General features: G+C 34.0%; 2 protein-coding genes across 5 annotated transcripts; one reads left to right on the forward strand and one right to left on the reverse strand.

Annotated features, from left to right (window-relative positions):
* Positions 1-9978: 9978 nt before the first annotated feature.
* Positions 9979-20197, forward strand: LOC132186086 (receptor-like protein 45). 4 transcript variants are annotated; one of them, XM_059599882.1, is made up of 11 exons: positions 9979-10467; positions 12534-12692; positions 12799-12873; positions 13609-13764; positions 14086-14241; positions 14330-14404; positions 15243-15398; positions 15479-15553; positions 17093-17194; positions 17463-19440; positions 20125-20197. In XM_059599882.1, coding segments are annotated over exons 1-11 (3009 nt in total). In that variant the 5' UTR covers positions 9979-10391; the 3' UTR covers positions 20126-20197. The 4 variants fall into 4 exon arrangements, with proteins under 4 accessions (XP_059455865.1, XP_059455862.1, XP_059455863.1 ...); XM_059599879.1 differs by lacking the exon at positions 20125-20197 and having other exon boundaries at positions 17463-19746; XM_059599880.1 differs by lacking the exon at positions 20125-20197 and having other exon boundaries at positions 17096-17194; positions 17463-19746.
* Positions 20198-20627: 430 nt separating this feature from the next.
* On the reverse strand, positions 20628-22869 carry LOC132188002 (glycerol kinase-like). Its single transcript, XM_059602421.1, has 3 exons — positions 22862-22869; positions 22047-22404; positions 20628-21026 (listed from the first exon to the last, which is right to left on the reverse strand). The coding sequence occupies exons 1-3, from the start codon at positions 22867-22869 to the stop codon at positions 20781-20783; spliced, it is 612 nt and encodes a 203-aa protein (XP_059458404.1). The 3' UTR covers positions 20628-20780.
* Between the last annotated feature and the right edge of the window lie 370 nt (positions 22870-23239).

The raw sequence follows: 23239 nt of genomic DNA on the forward strand, positions 1-23239 counted from the left end.
TTAGATAATAAGTTCAATTCAAAAAAAAAAAAAAAAAAGATTATAAGTAAATATGATAATAATTTAAATCATTAATCATATGATCTAATTTAATGAGATCATATGATTATATAATATCAAATTAAGTAATTGACATTAGATTCAACAATGTGTTTCTTATAGGGGTGTTAAGAGAGCAAGCCGCTCGGGCGTGAGTTCGGGCTCAGCTAGTATAAGCTCGGCTCGTGCTTGACTCGAATATTAAATGAAGCGTTTCATGAACACAAAAAGCCCAAATGAGGGTAAAAAATGCTACAGTAATAAAAAAAGCCAAAAAAAAAAAAGCCAAATTTTGAAAAAGCGATTAGCGGGTGGTTATCTTAATGCATTACACATGTCATTCTTATAGACTTGATTGAAGGAAATTCCTCTAACCCAGTTTAGAGGAAAACTCTATCCTTTCAAAATTATAATTTTTAGTGTTTTTAAATAACTCACATGCTTTTTCTTTCTTTTTGTTGGCTCTCGAGGTGCTTGTCCCATGAGATTATTTATCAATTTCCTGTTATTTATCCTTTATATCTTATGATTTTGTAGGTAATTTAAGAGAAATGTTATGGGTCAATAAGTTCCTCATATTTAGCTCATATTCTCCTACAACTTCAATAGATCAATCATTATATTTGTGAAGTCTACTATTAATTAACTTATTGAGGAGTCTACATAAGTTCACAAATCTAATAATTGATTTATACTATAAAATATGCCAAATATATATATATATATATATATATATATATATATATATATTAACCTTTAACATTTACCGTAAGTTAACTACCAAATAGACATATCACGGTGACATGGAAATTGAGGCACCAATCCATGTCAGAGTGGGACTTGAGGGATGTAGATGTTTTAATGCATTACATATTTTCTAATGACTTTGTGAAAAAAGTTCTAATCAGTCCATGTCGGTTGACGTGGAATTCCTAACACTAAATTCCAAGTTTTGAACTTTCAAAGTCCACATATTCATTTTTCTAAATCCCTTTAACATTTCCTGTAAGTTAACTACCAAATAGACACATCACGGTGACATGAGAATTGAGGCACCAATCCATGTCAGAGTGGGACTTGAGGGATGTAGATGTTTTAATGCATTACATATTTTCCAATGACTTTGTGAAAAAAGTTCTAATCAGTCCATTTCGGTTGACGTGGAATTCCTAACACTAAATTCCAAGTTTTGAACTTTCAAAGTTCAGCTATTCATTTTTCTAAATCCCTTTAACATTTGCCGTAAGTTAACTACCAAATAGACATATCACGGTGACATGGAAATTGAGGCACCAATCCATGTCAGAGTGGGACTTGAGGGATGTAGATGTTTTAATGCATTACATATTTTCTAATGACTTTGTGAAAAAAGTTCTAATCAGTCCATGTCGGTTGACGTGGAATTCCTAACACTAAATTCCAAGTTTTGAACTTTCAAAGTCCACGTATTCATTTTTCTAAATCCCTTTAACATTTCCCGTAAGTTAACTACCAAATAGACACATCACGGTGACATGGAAATTGAGGCACCAATCCATGTCAGAGTGGGACTTGAGGGATGTAGATGTTTTAATGCATTACATATTTTCCAATGACTTTGTGAAAAAAGTTCTAATCAGTCCATGTCGGTTGACGTGGAATTCCTAACACTAAATTCCAAGTTTTGAACTTTCAAAGTTCAGCTATTCATTTTTCTAAATCCCTTTAACATTTGCCGTAAGTTAACTACCAAATAGACACATCACGGTGACATGGAAATTGAGGCACCAATCCATGTCAGAGTGGGACTTGAGGGATGTAGATGTTTTAATGCATTACATATTTTCCAATGACTTTGTGAAAAAAGTTCTAATTAGTCCATGTCGGTTGACGTGGAATTCCTAATACTAAATTCCATGTTTTGAACTTTCAAAGTCCAGCTATTCATTTTTCTAAATCCCTTTAACATTTCCCGTAAGTTAACTACCAAATAGACACATCACGGTGACGTGGAAATTGAGGCACCAATCCATGTCAGAGTGGTACTTAAGGGATGTAGATGTTTTAATGCATTACATATTTTCCAATTACTTTGTTAAAAAAGTTCTAATCAGTCCATGTCGATCAACGTGGAATTCCTAGCACTAAATTCCATGTTTTGTACTTTCAAAGTCCAGTTATTCATTTTTCTAAATCTTCACGCGTTGTCCCATTAATTCAAGTTTTTTCAAAGAAGTTTTAATCTTCAGACACATTTTCAGTTGTACAAGCCATGACGTTTCGTACAAGAAGGAATGCGAAGCAAGCTTATGGTAAATTAATACAAGTTTAGTTAGTAAATTAATACAAGCAAGCAAGCTTTTGTACAAGAAGGTTGCAGGGTTGGAGCTGTCCCGAGTGACATGTAATAAAATGCTAGTGCTCCGACCATTGTATGCTACCGTCCATAATACTAGTAGTTCGACCAAGTCCGGCCTCGGGTGACCCACGCTACTAATGATGTACGTTATTAAGTGACCTGCCCGTTAAGGCTGCGCCGGTCACGAAATAATCATTAGATTCAAGGCCCATATATCATATCCACACACAATTTGACCATAGAATCAAGTCTATATAGCAAGCTCATGGTCATTATACTGCACGTACCGGTGTACCATATCATACAATACATCTTATCAACCAATCATTAAAGCAATTACCAGGTTGTACAAAATATAGGCATGCTCATATCATACACCTGTTCAGTAAGCTGACATATAGCACATTTTTAAGGAAAGCGTTTATAAGCATTTACTTACCTCGTGCGCTCGCTCGAATCCTTTGACATCACAATTCCCTGCTATAATGAAACATGATGCATCGTTATAAATGGTACTAGAAAACTCTCCAAACGGCATCATAAGTTTCTACCTAGTAAAAAGGGTCGTTAAAACCTTAAAACGCCGGCACAGCAACCTTCATTGGCGTCGACAGAGGACGCTGGCGCATCCTCCTCTGCCGGCGTCAACAGATGACGCCGGCACATATTCCTTCTCCGGCGTTTCCAAAAGACGCTGGCATCCTCCTTTGCTGGCGTCGACAGATGACACTGGCACATATTCCTTCTTCAGCGTTTGCAGAAGACACCGTCCTTGAGATTATCTTCACCAGTGTTCACTCAAAATGACGGGAAAATGCTTTGCTGACACTATTTAACACGGCGTTAACACCAAACGCCGAGATTACAATTCACAGCGTTTGTTTTCTCTTCCCTAGTTCTTTTTGGGCGCTTGGATAAACTTTTTTTTTTTTTTTTTTTGTTGTTGTAGTGTGTTAAAGCTAGGCTTAATTGCTTAGTTGCTAGATAGTTTACTTATGGCTTGTAATTATTTTCTAGGAAAAAATGTAATTTAGCACTTTGAACTATTATTTATTTAGTAAACTTTTATAAGAATAAAAAAAAAAAAAATTATGGTTTGAGGATAGGCCTCTGGCCGGGCAGGGTCACAATGCAAGGAGGGGACAGCCCTTTGAACTATTAATATTTATTTAGTAATTACGCCTTTAAACTTTTATAAGAATAAAAAAATAAAAATTATGGTTTGTGGAGGGGACAATTCGAGCTTAAAAGGGTTAATTGGAAAATGTGTGTTCGCATGTGGGGATTAAATGCAAAAGGATTTAGATTCAATGGCTCATATTGGAAGCGATTAATCAAGGGTGACAGATGAATGGTATTTTCAAAGGGACAATACATGTAGCTGAAAGCGAATGATATTTGGCATTTAATGTTGATGGAAGAGAACAAAGGATAAGGATCTCACCATTTCATTTAACCAGATTTAAGGAAAATTATATGGTTTAGAGGGCTGCTAGGCATCCCAACACTTTTTTCCAAATTCCCTTTCCAAATGATTTGGACCCCACATTCATTTAAGAATATATATATATATATATATATATATATCTATTTATTTATTGAATGAACCAGATCATTTGGGAAAATGGGTTTAGAAAAAAGTGTTGGAATATCTACTATAATCCTATGGTTTATAGGCAGAAGTAACGATTGGGAAAAAGGCCAAAGAAAGGAAAAAAATAAAATTACTTTTTATTTTTTAATGTTTCAATAAATATTAAAAATTCATCTAGTACATGTATCACGTTTAAGCGTGTTGATGTGAATCTCAGTTAGAAAAATAGACAAAACCTGAACCAAAGATGCAAGTTGGTATTTTAGTTTACGACAGGTATCCCATGTAATACATTTTGAAACCAAAGTAGCTATTTGATAATGGCTCTAACCACAACTACCAAAAAAAGCATTTAACTCTTATATAAATATATATACACACGTGATACTTTCATAAAAAATTAAAAATAAATAAATTCCAATAGTAGATTAAAGATAGATGAACATGTATTTACTTTGAATGTAAAGATAAAAAGAGATTTTCGTCTTTGGAAGACTTATTCTACCAGACATTATATACGCTAGTGAGAATGGGATTACAATATAAAAGAAAGGAAACTAATTAATAAGCTCTAGAGTCTAATATCGCATGGAGCAAGTGAGCAACAGCTAGTATTGCATGATTTAAGGCTTGCTAGTGGCACTTGAGATATTGTCATTTGTCAAATATACTTGCGATATTTCCAGAAAATAAAAAAATAAAATAAAAAAAGAAGAAAGATAATGGTAGTTGTGGATAGAAACTATTAGTTAGCCCTATGAGCACGTTCACCAGTAGGGGACAATTTACCTTGACTTCGCTAGGAGCCAGTAGAAGTCATTTTCCCACGTAAGATGACAAATATTTGGAAAAAAACACTAAAAATAGTCTGGAGGTGCTTGTCCCATGCGCTAGAATATAATGGATGCCTATTCCTCAATTTCACTTTCATTAGGAAAAGTCCCTAGTTCAAAAGAGTTAGAAGGCTAACTCTATCTGGCCATTCAAACACGGCAATCAATCCCTTCTTCCCGTTATCATTTGACCAAATAAGGATCACAAACAATATCTCTCAGTTTGAAGATAAGAGAAATATTATATTTCAACAACTTAATTATGAGAAAGAATACCATGAACACAGGATGATATAGATAGCTAATAATAAAAAGGGATAAATGTAAAATTAGTTTCTAAGGTTGGCCTAAATTATAAGTTACTCCTTGTGGTATAAAAAAAAATTGATAGGTCCTTGAGGTAGACCAAAATAACAATTTACTCCCTAAAATCAATTTATGTTAAGTAACTTAACAGAATACGTAACTTTTTCACGTCATACCCAATAAAAACGCAACAGATATTATTAATTTCTGACTTTAAAAAATGACAACAAAATTTTTTCACATCAGCTAAGATTACACATCATCCCTCATTCTACTTTATATTGCTAAAGTAAATTAACCTAATCTATTCTATCCCTAAAATTTTACTATGTGTATAACCCTCTCTCATTTTCACCTTCCTCGTCATGGTTTGGGAGCATTTTGCGAGAATTTGACCATCACATCTTCTAACCCTTGAAAAATAAATAAAAACAACATTCAAGTTAATAAATTGTGACTAAGTTTTAATTCAAATTAAGTTGAAGAAAATCAGTTTAGTCCATTTATTATAGTGACATTTGTCTTTAAAGCATGAAAATTGATTTCAAGAAATAAACTGTTATTTTGGTCTACCCTGAAGACCTATGAATTATTTTTTATACCACGGAGAGTGATTTGTGATTTAGGCCAACTACATGGACCTCTAAATTATTTTTTATATCTAAGTGTGTGTGATTTATAATTTAAGCTAACCACAATGACCAATTTTGCAATATTTATCCCTTATAATAATAATAACTTCACAAGATTAATATATAAGATCACAAGATTAATATATAAAAAATATTAATTTATTAGATAAGGTATACCATATCTAATAAATTAATATTTTTTCAGAAATTGATTGGTTACTTTTTTTTTTTTTTTTTTGGGTAATTATCATTTTTCCCCCCATGAATTGCCACTCGATTACAATATACCCTCATCAATTATTAATTTTACATTACGAACCCATCAAAATATCCTTTCACTACCAAAACCCCATTTCCATCAATTAAGGTCATTAAGTCGGACGGTCAACCCATCACGTGCGCGTAAAGTTGGTAGTTAATGGGGGTATATGGCCGGTAATCGAATGGTAGTTCATGGGGGGAAAGGATAATTACCCAAAAAAAAATGCATATGCATTCAAGGCATGTGACGCGCACGTGATGGATTGACCATCCGACTTAACGACCTTGACTGTATAAAGGGGGTTTTGGTAACACAATGGTAGTTTGATGGGATCGTAATGTAAAGTTGGTTGCTGATAGGGGTACATATATGGTCATTGAGTGGTAGTTCATGAGGGGAAAGGATAATTTACAACCTCCCCCCCCTTTTTGACTAATCAAATTTTAAGAAATTGTTATTTTGTTGTTGAAGTCTAACATATGCAAGTCAGTTTTGATATGAGAAATGATTAGTCTTAATAATTTGTCCATATTTTCTCTATATTTTCCTACAAATTTAATAGATCAAGTATTAGATTTGTGGGATCTACCATTGACTTATGTAGGGTTTACATAAGTCCACAAATTTAATGGTTAATTTCTAAGATGAGATGAGAAAAATATTAACACCAGTCATTTCTCTTTTCGTATTGCAACGCTTATTTGAATAAATATTGATTTATTAGATATGGTCAATAATCTTATTATATCTTAATCTTATGAAGTTATTATTATTAGCTATCTATATCAACGTGTGTTCTTGGTATTCTTTCTCATAAGTTCTTGAAATATAATATTTTTCTTATCTTCAAACCGAGAGATATTTTTTTGTGATCCTTATTTGGTCAAATAATTATGGGAAGGAGGGATTGATTGCCGTGTTTGAAGGTTTAAGGTAATGGCCACACAGAGATAGCCTTCTGACACTTCTGAAATGGGGACTCTTCATAATGAAAGTGAAATTAAGTAGGGACTCTTCATAAGCACATGTGCTGGAATATAATGGCTATTCCTACACATCAATTTCACTTGAAGGCAAGTTCGGCAACAGTCATACTAAGGGAGGCCTTTTGTTACTTCTATTTTTCTCAAACTCCAAAATAATTGGGGTAATTATTCTTTCCGCTATGAACTACCACTCGATTACCATATACTCTTATCAATTACCAACTTTACATTACGATCCATCAAACTACCATTTCGTTACCCAAACCCCCTTCCGATAGTCAAGGTCGTTAAGTCGAACGGTCAACACATGCCTTGAATGCATATGCAGTTTTTGAGGGGTAATTATCATTTCTTTACATGAATTACCACTCGATTATCATAACCTCCCATCAACTACCAACTTTACGCGTACGTGATAGGTTGATCATCGGACTTAACGACTTTGACTGACGGAAATGGAGGTTTTAGTAACAAAATGGCAGTTTGATGGGGTTGTAACTTGTAATGTAAAGTTAATAGTTAATGAGGTATATGGTAATCGAGTGGTAGTTCACGAGGGAAAGGATAATTACCAAAAAAAAAAAAAAATCTCAGTTTCTGTTTATCTTTTTGTTGACTTCTCTTGGATTTGGTTCAATTTTCCAATACAGTCCTTTTTTCTTTTCTCTTTTTTTTTTTTTTTTTTTTTTTTTTTTTAACGTAATTACCATTCTTCCGCACATTCTAACTTTGTTAAAAAAAAATTATTCATTTAATTAGTAATTTATATTATGATCCATTCTCTATCATAGTACTATCTTATAAATGGACCTGCAATTTACTGTTTTACCAAAAATCTAGTTAGGTGGGCCCTCGGTGTTTCACCCTTTGAAAGTCTGGAGTTGTAAAAATTATGGACGGTTTTTTGGATTAAATTCGGGGAGATTGGGAGGTTGAGATTAGAAAGGGTTGAATTGGAAACTGGGAGTTGGCAGTCGTAGGTGGGCATAAATGCACAGGATTTAGACTCAATGGGTCATTTTGAAGGGGATTGATTAATCAAGGGCCACAGATGAATGTTATTTTCAAAGGTGCAATAGATGGAGGTGAAAGAGAATGGTATTTGGCACTTAATGTTGATGGAAGAGAGCAAAGAGAGAATAGGATCCCCTCCGGTCTAAAATGGACTGAAGAATATTCAGTTCATGGCCAGAATTTCTTCTAAAAAATCTTAGAGCCCCAAATGGGACACTTGTTTCACTAACAAAAAATAATAATAAAATATTATATCATGTTAAAAAATAATTAAAAAAAAAGAGATGGTTGTCTATCCCATCTTGGCCATAGAGGGTGGTCGGACCACCCCATTTTAGTTGGAGTGGCTTGAGAGCCATCCCCAATGGTTGGCCAGGGTTGGCCGAACCACCTTATGGCCCTTGGGGATGGTCTGAGCACCCCAAGGGCCAAACTAAAAAAATAAAAAATAAAAAATTTATTCGGCCCTTGGGGGTGGCCGGACCTCCCCCAGGCCCAACGGGGGTGGTCTGGCCACCCACAAGAGCCAAACAATTTTTTTTTTTTTTTTTGGTTTTTTAGATTTGGCCATTGGGGGTGACTAGTCACCCCATTATTTTTAATTTTTAAATATTTTTCAAATATATATAATATTTTATTTTATTTTTTATTAATGGGACAGATGTCCAATTTATGGCCTCAGGATCTCTTGGCCATTAACTGAATACTCTCCAATCCAAAATAGACTGAAGAGGATCCGAATCCAGCAAAGAGAGGATTGAAATCTGCAAAATTTTTTAAAAATGGCATAAATTTCTTCCAAATTAATTTGGAGGAAATTTCATTCAACTTACTTCAATATGAGACAATTAAGTGTCATCTCTCACATATTTTTTTAAAAAAATTTTAGAGTTATTTAGAACTTAAGTTATTTATTGACATTTTACTAACTTAAGAACTATAGCTTGAGATCAGCCCACTAGCATTAGACTCGATGGTATGGAGGAAACATATTTTAATAATATAAAATGACATGCGTCCTTAATGAAAATTGTACATGTTTAATATAAAAACAATGTTAGAATAAAATGTATATTAAAATTCATGTGCATCTTAATTTATTAAAAAAAAGTGACAATGTCATTTTTATAGATTAAGTTAAGAAAATTCATCCAACCCAATTTAAGGAAAACTTTTCCTTTAAAAATTACTTAAGTCTCCGACTTATGACTTTTCTTTTTACCATACACATACCCAAACGGAAAATACCCATTATACTTTCGAAAATTACCATTATGGGTTGATTAGATCATCACATTTCATTTATATTAGTATTAGAGTAGTACCACATAATTTTTACTATAAAATTTAAAGTTATATGAAAAGTTATGTGATACTTTAATGTCACTCCTTAAAATATGAATTGCACGAGAATTGTCAAGTTTTCAATAATCAATTACAATCTTCTGGCATGTCAATTAAATAAAACCAAATCAATTTTAAGTCAGCCTTAGAGAATAGCCAACAAAATCAAATTCAGTTTTCTTTTTGAATTTATACAAAAGTAAGTCATCGAACAAAATCAAAAGTTTGTTTTCTTTTTGAATTTAGTCGTTGAAGTTTTAAGTGAAAAAAAAATAAATTTCATTAAACTTTCATCTCACGCAAGTTTTGTTAAAAAAAGCCATTTATAATTAAAAGAGGGGAAAAAAAAATTAGCACATATATATATTTTGGTTTTCACATTAAACATTCAAAATTAAATATTTAAATTAGGATAATTAAATTCTCTTTTATCAACCATGTTACATTAATAGGACACGGCTTAATAGTGATTCAGCAAATGAAGACACTATCCAATATTATAGACACGCACACGCCTCTACACATGAGAAAATAATTTTTTGGACAAACAACTTTTTCTGTGGACCCATTAATCATGGATTCGGAAATGAAACCGTCAAACTTGTATATACCTATATATATGAGAGGCCTTTCCCTTCGGTGTACACTGGTTTATTATATAGTTACAAAATAATGAAACAATTTTTGTCAAGAATGGAGTGGCCTAGTTTTGTGAAAGCTTTGCTGTGGGGTTTACTTGTGTTTCTTCAATTTCATCAGCACAGAGGCTGCTTCCATGAAGAGAGGATTGCTCTGCTTGAGCTGAAGGCGTTTCTGAAATCCAATATTATTCATGCAGATGTTCTTCCCTCATGGATGGACGACGCAAAGAGTGATTGTTGTCGTTGGGAGAGGGTCACGTGCAACTCCACCAACTCTCACGTCATCAACCTTTCCCTCTACAACTTAAACCATGATCCTAATTACTATGAAAATCGTGATCACTATTATACATTCCAGATGAAGATAGTTATTATGAGAACCGTTGGTTGCTAAACGTGTCAATGTTGGTGCCATTGAAGGAGCTAAAAAGTCTTAATCTATCCGCCAATTCAATTGGTGGTTGCCTACCAAATGAAGGTATGTTCTCTCCCGCCCCTCTGCTTTTCCTTTCTTATGCATACATACCACCGACCCCCTCCATAAAAAACAGGGGCAGATCGAAGAATTATATTATGAACGTCTTTATTCTAGCTAATTCCCTCCACCCAAAAAGAAATAAAAAGCGAAAAGATTTCCTTGAGCCCTTTTGTTCTCTTGGGTGATAAAATTAAGAATTGCAGGGGTCGGATTTACCTCTTTAATTACAAATATTAATTTATAAAGTTTTATAATTGGTATTTTCTGTTGAATCACGGCTGTCCCGCGTGATTCTGAATTATATTAATAATTACAGCCAGGGGTCGGACCTTCTTCAGCCTTGGAGTTGGAGTATACACATATATATTGTCAGTCTGAATGGTTAAGCATCACATTTTACTGATGTTGTTGTCTGTGAATTTGATAGTGCTTGGATAAATTCCACTCCAAGAGGGACCATATTGATGGAAAAAAAGTGAAAGACCTCCAGAAAAATAAAATGAGATCAGGAGGCCTTTTGACAAGCTACGAGGTCTTTTTTACAATAAAGCTATATATATGGTTACAATGTCATAAAGACAAATATAAAAATCTTATAATCAAGTCATATTTATAACTTTAACATTCACTAACTCATGTTTAAACTTCAGTTATAGAATAGATTTGCTCCAAGCAGACTCAATCTAATACATAGGTAGTTCATATTCCTAACTTTGATTTTCTCGGTTATGGGAGTAAGACCCTCACACCGAAACTAATCATCTTCGACTCAAAGGTCAGGATAAAAACTTGCACCCCAGAGATTGCTCATGAAAGTATATCTAAGGAAAAGTCAAACCCTTATTCAAAAAAAATAAAAAAGCCAGCAAATAGCTACAGCAGCCGGGGCAAGGGAGGCGAAGCGCACTGGCCAGCGTGTGATGGACGAGATGGAGCTGTTTTGCGCCAATGGGCAGCTGAGGAGCCAGGGAGCACGTTTGGCCGACACGTGGTTGAGCGAAACCAGTTAAGTAGACTAGATCTAGATTTGAAAAACTAGATCTAAAGCCCAATTGATTATGGGGAGGAGAAGAGCGGTGCAGCATGGTGGAGGACGGATAGAGGCAGGGCAGCATAAGCTAAGGGGAGAGGGAGGAAAGAAGAGGGGAGTAGGGCAGGGCCGGCTCAATGGTTAGGCCATTGAGGCAGTCGCCTAGGGCCTCCAGTTAGTAAGGCCCAAAAAAATTTTTAATAAGGCCCAAAAAAAATTTTAATTTTATTTTAACTTAAGGGCTAATTTCTTTTTTAAATAAGGCCCAAAATTTTTTCCCATAAAAATTTAAGGCCTCTAAAATAAGGCCTCAATATAATAAACCCATTGTAAAATAAGACCAATTAACTAAAAAAAAAAAACAAATATGCCACATCAATTTTTTGGGCAACTAGCTAAAAGTTAAACTTAAAAGTCATGAAACAACAATGTGAATGAAAATAATAATAATATTATTAAAATAAATATTATTTAATTAATATTTAAATATTAAAAAAAATAAGGTCCAACTTCAAAATTTTGCCTAAAGCCCCTAAATACATTGAGCCGGCTCTAGAGTAGGGGGGAGGGGAAAGGAGGAAGCAAGAGCTCCCTCCTCCCCCACAGGGTTTTTAACGTTGAAGTTATTAAAAAATTAAAATTAAAACATATATGAAAACATATAACCTTGAAGTTATTATAAAAATAAAATTTCCTACTTCCCTCTCCTCCTATCCTTTTTCTGTATTTTCCTTCACCCTCTACACTTCCAAGTAAACCATTGGATAATTTCCATGTTAAGTAAATCCACAATACTTAAAATGAAATGAAAGCCATATAATGTAAAACTTGATTACTATTGCATTCCATTAGACGAATGGTCATGGGTTGCTACACATATACGTACTGAAGTCTGAAGGAATGCATGTATTGTTTGAATATTTTAGAAGTATAGTACAAGAATTATGTAGTGAACAAACGCCGTTGACAATTAGCAACATTTTTTTAATTAATTTTCCTCATTCAACCAGTAACTTTTTCTTTTTCTCTTTTGTAGGATTTGAGAAGATGTCAAGCTTAAGGAATCTGAGAATTCTAGACCTTGGTTATAACTACTTTGATAATACTAGTATTCCACAGTCTTTGGGTGCAGTGACATCGCTTGAAACTTTGATTCTTACTGAGAATAAGTTGCAAGGATACTTTCCTGCTCAAGGCCGGCGATTTCTTCTATCTTATATCTTATGAGAGGATTTATAGTTTGATACATTGATTCCACTTGGTTCTTACTAATTTTCATTTATCTTTAATTTGAAATGCAGAGTTAATTGCATTGAGAAACTTGAACAAGCTAGATATAAGCTGGAATTACTATAATGGTTCCCTACCACTGCAAGGCAAGTTTTCTGTCATGGAGAGAGTAGTTTAACCGCGGGTTAGACGCATCAATCATAAGGTTCAAGAGCATGAATATCAATTTGAATGGATCACTCCGAAAATTTTTATCGAGTTGCTTTTGAAATTTTTGTATTGAAGCATATATATATATGATGGAATTCTTTTTTGGTCTTCCAATAATGTTCTTCCAGGTTTTGAAAGGCTAGTACTACTTCGCAAATTGGAGATATTGAACCTTGGTTATAGCATTATAGCATCTTTAAGTGGACTTACGTCCCTTAACGCATTGAGTCTTGCAAGGAATTCTTTTGAACTTTGGAATACATTGGAAGCTATTCTACTTCTATAGCCGGCCTTTTTCCCTTTATATTTATTATTATCATTTCAAATCTCTCTTTAATAGTACTTATTCCGTGATTATGTTCACTTATTTATTATCTATTGATGGCATGCATGCATGTATTGTAGAATTATTCATCACATATAGAGAACAAATTCTGTTGAGGGCACAATTTGATACCTTCCATTGTACTTACTTCTTACTAATTTTCATTCGAATGCACAATTTGACAAGTGCTCTATAACCATAGGTTATAAGCATCAATCATAAGGTTCAAGCTAGAGTATGAAAATCAATTTGAAATTGAATATTTCTATCAAATTAATCTTGAATTTTTTTGTATTGAAGCATAAGATGGGGTTCTTTTTTGTGTCTTCCAATCATTTTCTTCCAGGTTTTGAAAGGCTAGTACTACTTCCAAAGTTGGAGATATTGAACCTTGGTTATAATTCCTTTGATTGTAGCATTATACCATCTCTAAGTGGACTTGCGTCTCTTAACACATTGAGTCTTAGACGAAATTATTTGGGATGGTGCAATACAACTACAGGTAATCTAATATCGCTTCCCTTTATATTTATGATCATCATTTCAAAGCTTCTTTAATTGTACTTTTTCCGTAATAATTATATGGTCACTTCTTTAGTATCTCTTACAAGCGGACTTACATCCCCTAAAGCTGAACATATATTCTTGATTTAAAATAATTATCACGAAATACTAGTGATTATCAAGTGATGTTGTCCAGAAGTTTGAATTGTGCATATCTAGTTAGTAAGCTGTAAAATACTATTTTTCGTCTAAATACTACGAATTGCATACTTGCTTTTTTTTTTTCTTTCTTTTTTTCTTTTTAATAGATCTACTACAGGTTTTGAAAGCTTGTCAAGATTGGAGAACCTGGAGACCTTAGATCTTAGTGACAACAATTTAAACAGAAGCATCATAGAATCATTGTCTGCAATCAAATCCCTTAAGAATCTGAATCTTAAATGGAACGAAATAAGAGGATCTTTTCCAATCAAAGGTACATATGTTGATCTTCAGAATTATTTTATAGAAACTGGAAGCAATTACAATCATATTTGAAATTTTCTTTGTTCTGCTTTATGTAGAAATATCGGCTTTTGCAAACTTGGAGAAGTTGGATTTAAGTGATAATAAGCTCAATGGCTCCCAGACAATCCAAGGTAATGAGAGGGAGAGACACACTTAAGTTTGAAATTTTCAATTACTTCATAACCATTTTACACACATCTTTCATATTTCTATTAAACTACTTATTTATTTTATGACACAAGTCACAATTTTCTCCACCTGCATTCAATCCTCTATTTTGTTTTTGATTTTTTTCAAATTTTTACTGCTCAAAGATTTTAGGAAACGTTATATAGATTTCTTCCCCACGCAAAATAATGGAAAACTATACCATATTCTTCTTTGTTCCAATTTATACATAAATCTATCTTAATTTTTTTTTACCAAAAATAGAAAACCACCACATAGGCTATAAAGTTTGCGATCAAAAGAATATAATTTCAATTACAACTGCAAGTGTAGGGTTGGGATGATGTTTATTGTATCTCAATCAATCACTAATATTCAATACAAAAATCCTAAATTGTTAAGGTTCCATATGTTGTTATCAGTATTACAGTTAGTCTACCCTACACGATAACAAATGCAAAATAGAAGCCACCCAAGTAGCTCATAGAAGATAATTACAAAAGCAGTGTAAAACATTATGAGATTGCATTGCTACATCGATCCCATTTTGTTGATGTTGACTTGAATCACAACAATTGTTCTTGGATGTCCATCATGTCGGAAATATGCAAAGAAAGTTGTGTGAAGCATGAAATGCATCAGTGTGTTTCCCTACGTGCATTATAATCAACATTACATATCAGTTACGGTTTCTTGTTGACTTTAACACTAGAGTAGCCAAATTTGTTTAAGCTATAAAACGCTATTTTTCTTCTAAACACTGCAAATTGCATAGTTTTGTTTTTAATAGATCTATTACAGGTTCGGAAAGCTTGTCAAGATTGGAGAATTTAGAAACCTTAGATCTTAGTGCCAACTATTTCGACAAAAGCATCATTGAATCATTGAGCGCAGTCAAATCCCTTAAGAATTTGAATCTTGCTTGGAATTTTATGGGAGGATCCTTTCCTGCCAAAGGTATATTGATCTTCCGTATTACTTATAGAAACTTCCAATATTCATGTTTGAAATTTTCTATGTTCTGTTTAACAATGCAGAATTATCAGCTTTTGAAAACTTGGAGAAGTTGGATTTGTCTGGGAATAATTTCGATGGCCCCCTAACAATCCAAGGTAATCAGCCAAACTAAAGTTTGAGGGATAAATGTAATCTTTGTCCTTGTGGTTTGAAATTTTGACAAATAGCTACCTTAGTTTTTTTTTTAAAAAAAAAAATGATTAAACACTCCTTGAGATAAGCACAAAAGACAAATTAGTATCTGCATTTAAAAAAGTTGGCTGAATCCATTAATGTGCTACATCACTGCCATTCACACTGTAACATATGCCACTTTTTTCAATTAAAAAAGAAAGTACTAAAAAGTATTAAAAACAATGAAACTAAGCAAGCCACTAAGAATATCTTGTTCCATCGGCGAATCATATGCCTCTAGCTGGAACCTAATATTTTTTTCCCCTCTTTCTCATAGTGCCCAAAAAACTGTCTGGATAGTACTCAAAAGCTTTCTAGAATTTTCCAGTCTTCTTAAGAAGCTCCTTATGCTTAATCTCACCATTCCCATTGACTGCGTCAAGCTTAATTTGTTGATTCAATATATATCATCGTGAAATCTGAAAATAAAAATCGAAGCGTCGGATCTTCCATGTCTATTGGGATTTTATCAAATGGCCCAATTCATCATCTGAAGTCGTACATATTGAATTGTTCCATTTTCTATAAAAGTCAACTACTTCACTCTCAGGATAAACCATTGTACCATTATAACTCTCATTTCAGCTTTTTTGCTGTGTCAGATGCCATTTGAAGACTCAAGTGGCCTGTTTTCTTCTTTAACAAAACTCCTTTGTCCTTCTCTAATTTTTTTCTTTTCTATTCGTCTATGCTCTCCCAGCATCATCAGCTCCTTTTCCAATGTCATGGTAAATGTGCATAACAGTTGGGTTTGATTCTTCATTCTGCGTTTTCGGGAACGAGAGTGAATCTTTGTTGGTTTCCTGATGTTCTTTCCTCAAGCCATACCTTGCTTCTGCCGCACTCGCTTCTGGAGCTTTGGTCTCTTCCGCAAATGAATGGTTCGTGGTTTCTTGTGGTTTTTAAATGGCAGCGGTTGCCAGTTGCTGGTTGGACAAACACGAGGACATAATTTTCTCAAGCATAGTACTTCATTAACGGTCTCCCTTTTAATAGAAGGGTAATAAAGAGAATTACTAATGCAAATAGGACTCTTAAATCATCTACATACCTGGCCGACCGAGTAGGACTAAGACTCTTAATTCATTCTAATCATCAACTAAGAGTTTGTTTGGAATTGCGTTTGATAAATAGAGCTTTTAACTCAAAAAGAGCTCTTTGGCAAAAGCTTCATTTTTAAGCTTTTGCCGAAAGTGCTTTTTGGTCATTTCTAGGCTTTTTGAACCTTTAAAAGCGCTTTTAATTTTTTTACCAAACAAGTATTGTTTTCTTCTAACGAACTTTTTGAGTGTTAAAAGCACTTTTAGGCTCCTCAAACATAATCCTAAGCATGCTCTAAAACAATTTGGTAATCTAATTTCAAGGCTAAAATAAGTTGTAATCGAAATTGAATTTCTATTTATTATTAGTCGGTATGCCATTTTAAATATTTTATTGACACTATCTCTCTTCACTTGTAGTAGGTTTGTCTAATTCCCGTATTTCTCCATATATCGGGGCACTATCTTCTTTAAAGGCTATATCATTAGCTTACAATTCTCTCAATGGCACTCTTCCAAAAGGTAAGAATCGACTAGAAAATCAAGTGTTTGCAAATTGTTAGTCTTACCAATCTAATAAATTATCTACAATTGATTAAAAATGTGAGATAAGGTGAATTGAAGGACCATGGTTGATTTAACTCAGCAATTGACCATTCACTTTCTTTTTTCTTTTTCTTTTTCTTTTTTTCATTTTGAAAAACCCATATTTAAAACCTGATTTTTCTTGTTGATTCTTAGAGTGGAACATAGTTAAGATAGACATTTCTAATGTTATTCCTTTTGGCAGATTTGTGCTCACTCAAGAAGCTTCAAGAGTTAGATCTTTATGGTAATCTCTTTGAAGGGATCCTTCCAACATGCCTAAACAATTTGACATCTCTTAGATTGTTAGATATATCTAGGAATCGATTCGTTGGAAACATCTCTTCATATCTGATAGCCAGCCTCACATCACTTGAGTACATTGATCTCAGTTATAACCAATTTGAGGGTCTATTCCAATTCAACATATTTGCTAATCACTCTAAGCTTAAGGCGATTCTATTAGCAAGTGAAAACAACAAGCTTGAGATAGAAACTGAAATATCTGCGGGTTGGGACTTCTCATTTCAGTTAATGATACTTGTGCTATCTAACTGTAATTTGAACAAGCTCACAGGAAACATTCCCAAGCTTCTCCTTGACCAGCGCGAATTGGAAATAATTGATTTGTCTCACAATAACTTGAATGGAAGCTTCCCTATTTGGTTGATTGAAAACAACACAAGACTACGAAAGCTAAATCTTCAGAATAATTCTTTCATGGGTAAATTTCATTTGCCACCAAATCGATGCAAGAGTATTCTGTATATGGATGTCTCTGACAATCACTTAGGTGGGCAACTTCAAGAGAATATTGGAAAGATAACTCCGAACTTAAAATATCTAAATCTATCTCGAAATCATTTTGAAGGTTATCCTCCGTCCTCAATTGTTGACAAGAGTCATTTGCTGCAGCATTTGGACTTGTCCTTTAATGATTTCTCGGGAAAGGTACCAACAAAATTGATTGCTAGTCGCACCAACTTGTTTAGTTTGAAGTTATGCAATAATCAGTTCACAGGATTTGATCTACCGGCTGCACCTTCTAAAGAGTTTGGATGGTCTGAAATGAGGTTTTTGGATATTAGCAACAATAAATTGTCAGGAATGATTCCTAGATGGATAGGAAACATGACAAGTTTGCAAAGTCTTGTAGTGAGTAACAATTCTTTTGAAGGTCAGATTCCTTGTGGACTACCAAATTCCCTGCAATTAGTAGACCTTTCTCATAACTCACTTTCGGGATCGTTACCTTCTTGCTTGAATCTACAGAATATTGAGCACTTGTATTTGCAAGGAAACAAACTTACAGGACCTATACCAAAATCTATTTTCAATTCATCGTCTCTTTTGACATTGGACCTTAGAGATAACAACTTTTTTGGCAGCATCCCATATCAAATCAGTGCACCTCCTAACTTAAGAATACTTTTGATGGGGGGAAACAATTTCAGTGGTATAATTCCAAATCAACTATGTTGGTTAAAGAAGATAGGCCTAATGGATCTTTCCAAGAACTCTCTTTTTGGAACAATACCGCACTGCTTTCACAACATGTCCTTTGGAAAACTATATGTTAAAGATTTTCTCTATGGATCATATAGCAACCATTCAATTCGTCAGTTCCTGGGAGTTGGTTCCACATTCGAAACACTCAACATATGGAATTATGGAAAAGATTACATAAACATAGTATATGGTCAACAAGTTGCGGTTGAATTTGTAACAAAATACAGGTCTAACTCCTACCATGGTGACATCCTTAATTACATGTCTGGATTGGATTTGTCATGCAACAAGCTAACAGGTAGAATCCCACAGGAACTAGGAAAGCTATCTTCAATTCATGCATTGAACTTGTCTCACAATCAATTGACAGGTTCCATTCCACAAACATTCTCAAATTTGACCAAGTTGGAGAGTTTAGACCTTTCTCACAACAAATTGAGTGGAAAAATTCCTTCAGAATTGATTGATCTATACTCTCTAGAAGTGTTTACTGTGGCTTACAACAACTTATCGGGTAAACTTCCAGATATGAAAGCACAATTTGGAACATTTGAGAAGAGTTGTTATGAAGGAAATCCATTTCTTTGCGGAGAACCATTAGATAATAACTGCACTAGCGAGGACGAGTCACATCCATCACCAGCAAAATCTTCAAATGCAAGTGAAGGGCAATGGTATGAAGTAGATCCTCAGGTTTTCTTTGCAAGCTTTATTGGATCTTATATTATTTTCTTCTTGGGTGTAGCTTGTCTTCTTTATATTCATCCTTATTGGCAACAACGGTGCGTTAATTTAATTGAAGATTTGAAGTACCGGTGTTATTATCCTGTTTTTGATACCTTAAAAAGATTGTCAAACTGTTTAGAATCTTAGATATATTGAGATTCCAAGGACATCTTTGGTGGTAGTGATCATAGCCGTACATTTGATTATGAATAATGGTTATTGTGGTCTAATATAAGACAAGGTGTTCACTTGCACTTGCTTTCTTCTGTATTGTAATTCTTGTCATTTGATGATGGATGTTGTTCTTATAGCTAAAAATACTATTAATAGTATGAATAAACTTGTTTTTCAACACATGTGATTTGTGGATACATTTCTAATCGGAAAACCATTTATTATATTTGGAATTATAACTTGTAGCTGTGCAAAAAGCATCGATTTGTCTAATCCTTTGCATTAGAAGAAACAAAATTGGTACTCGAACCCAAATTTGATACTCCAACTTGTGACTTAACTCTCAAGACAGTGATCGACTTCGGTACAGATAAATGGATGCATTGATAATTTGGTGTTTTAGATGCATTAATAATTTCTGCCTAGTCTTTTCATTCTGAAAATTGATGTTTTGTCAGAGTATTTTTGGGATCAAAACAAGCTACCTCAACAATCATCTTCTTAGATGTCTCCTGTGTGAGAATAGTGTGCCTGGAAAACAAAGGAAGCGTCAGAAGCCCCTCAACCGGAGCCAAATACTCTCCAATGCTTAAAATAGCATGTTTATTTTCAGAGTGAAGAGGAGATAGGAAAATCATCTCCGGTTCTTAAAGAACAGGAGGAAGGCAGACGTTTTTTTGTCTGAGAGAGGAAGAATGAGGAGTGGGGCGTTAGCAATGAGTTGTGTGTGCTGGCAATCAAATTAGAGTTAGCTCATGACTTGTTCCTCCTCTAGGATGTCATGGACTCATGGGGAATCCGAAAGCTAGCAAGACCGTGAAAGATAAGAATGGGAAACTCCCAGTGATTTTAAAAGAAAATGGTTGAGTATTTTTATATTAAAAAGATAAACCCACACTTTGATGACATTAATCAAATTAATTATAATATGGATGCATTGATAATTTGGTGTTTTACAGTATAAATCAGCATTATTATAATTTTATTCACTTCAATACATTCTGGTCTCCATAATTCACATAAATGTACCCAACATTAAACATTCCATAACTCAAGACAAAAGGACATGGGAAAATAAAACAGGGGATAATGGAAAAGGATTGACACGAGTATATCAAAGAGAAAGATCAGCCAAGTCAAAAGTTCTGGAAACAGCTTTGCACCAAGATTCCACCTTCTTCTTCCTTAACTCTTCATTTAATGTTGAACGGAAAATGGTTGCAGTTTTCAACTTTTCTTCAGAAGAAAATATCTCATCTTCTATCCAAAAACCAACTGCTAATCCAGCAGCATAGGCTGCTCCAAGAGCGGTTGTTTCTATGTCAGCTGGTCTCTCGACCGGGCTTCCCAACAAGTCTGCCTACAAAACATTAATAAACAAAATTTACAATTATTGGACCACAAAAATGAGCTCTCAGTTTGAAGAAAAATTAGATTACACGGGATAATAATATAAGATCACTAACCATATCTAAGAAATCAATATTTATTCAAATGAACATTGCAATATGAAAATATCAAAACTGAATGCCTTGGTGAAACTTTAACAAGAAAATGATAATTTCTTAAAAATTGGTTGAGGATAAAAAAAAAAACCCGAAAGACCACTCCTTTCACATATTATCAAATAAGTGAACGTAAAGAAGTAGCTAAAAACTTGAAGGAAATGATTAAGCAAACATATATAACATAGAATAGCTGCCCATGATTATTTACCAAAATTTATGGAAAAAGAAGCCAATCAACTCTAATTCAAAATGTAATCCTTCTCCAATATAAAAATAGGATGAATAGTGAGGTTGTGGGTTCACAGGCGGAACTAGGTAGGCACTATTGCCCTCTCAAAATTTTAAAATTTAGAAAAGTTACCTATCTTTATTAGATGCCCTCCAAAATTATTATTTTTTATTCCACTAAAATGTCTTTTCTCTTCTTCTCCCACCTAAAATTCTAATTCCACCCGTGTAGGTTCAAGACTTTGAGGAACCAAAACCCTTTTACACGTAAAGATTGAAAAAAAAAAAATTTCTCTCTAAAAACCAAAGCCTTTTGAAGTCGCTTCATTCACTTATTCATATGGAATCCATAAGCAGCAGGAAATTAGATTCAGTCGATGACTCAAAGCAACTCAAACTAGCATCATGTTGCACACAGAAAGGTTGCAAATGATTTCCACATGCAGCATAAATGGTCCAAATTCAAATGTGATGGTGAGACATCATTTGGTAACCAATATTTTGGTAAAAAATTTGGTACACCTAGCATTTTTCTTTATAAAAAGGGCGTTGATAGAAAAATAGGGAAAAAGGATGTATTGGTAATGTTGAACTATACACTAAAATGAAAAAAATATGACAAAAGAAACACAGAAAGCCCAAACCTGAATCTGCATCAAAAGACTGTTAACAGTAGCACCACCATCTACCCTAAGCAAGAATTCCCCCTTCTCATTCTTAACCTCACCCCCCTCCCCTGCATCTTTGTGCATGGAATCCAACACATCTTTGACTTGGAAACACATGCTCTCGAGCACAGCTCGAGCAATGTGAGCCTTGCTTGTAAACCTTGTGATCCCAATACAAACTCCACGAGCATCATCACGCCACCAAGGAGCAAACAATCCAGTAAAAGCAGGCACAAAGTAAACCCCACCGCAGGATTCAACCTTTAAAGCCAATTCCTCAATCTCACTCGCACTACTAATTATCCTATCCCAAGACTGTCTCTGAGCCACTGAACTGCAGCTCACTTGAATAAAGTACTAATTGATCTCTCTCTCAATATCCTTTTTTCCCTCCAATTATGTCTCTCTGTGATGAATGTGATGCTACTAAATCGACACCATGTTTGTTTACTCTTTTTTTGTAAAATATTACTATCTATGACTACTATGGGCTTTGACATTTCACTATTAATTGCATTGTGTATATATATGCCATGAAATTCTTGAGTTGGCCTTAAACCGCACAATTAAGATTAGCTTTATAGAATTCATACTTGACAAATTAATTTCATTGAGAATGAGGGAAAGGAATCAGGACTGTAACTGTTTTTTTTTTTTTTTTTTTAACATGCCAACACAAGAGGAAGAGGAGGATTCGAACTAATGATCTCCGATTAATTAGGCATGGTTTCCACCGATTGAGGCACCCCTTAAGAACAAGAATGTACTGTTAAAAACATGTATTTGCTTACATAGCCATCATGCTTTTTACACTCACAAGTTTATAGTGCACCCATTTGTTTTTGACTCAATACTTAATTCATACATTACGGATATATGTTACTCTCTACCTCAAGTTTATATATGTTTATTGTAAAATTACTTTTACTTTGTTGAATATTTATGCACTATTCCTTTCTGAGAAGCATGGATACCTGTGGGTAACTTGTTTGTAAGAGTGGGTGACTTGATTTATTTAGAGACTTATGTGCAAGAGTGTATTAGTAGACTGTTTATGTTGGGTTGAACTTGTGCCTTCCTTGTACTCAATCTGCTAATTAAACCATTTCTTAATAGCCCAATGAAGCTTGTTTTTTGCGCACTTGTACTACCAACAAAAATTCTCATCT

The sequence above is a fragment of the Corylus avellana genome, chromosome ca7 (genome assembly GCF_901000735.1).
Source record: "Corylus avellana chromosome ca7, CavTom2PMs-1.0".
Classification (NCBI taxonomy): domain Eukaryota; kingdom Viridiplantae; phylum Streptophyta; class Magnoliopsida; order Fagales; family Betulaceae; genus Corylus; species Corylus avellana.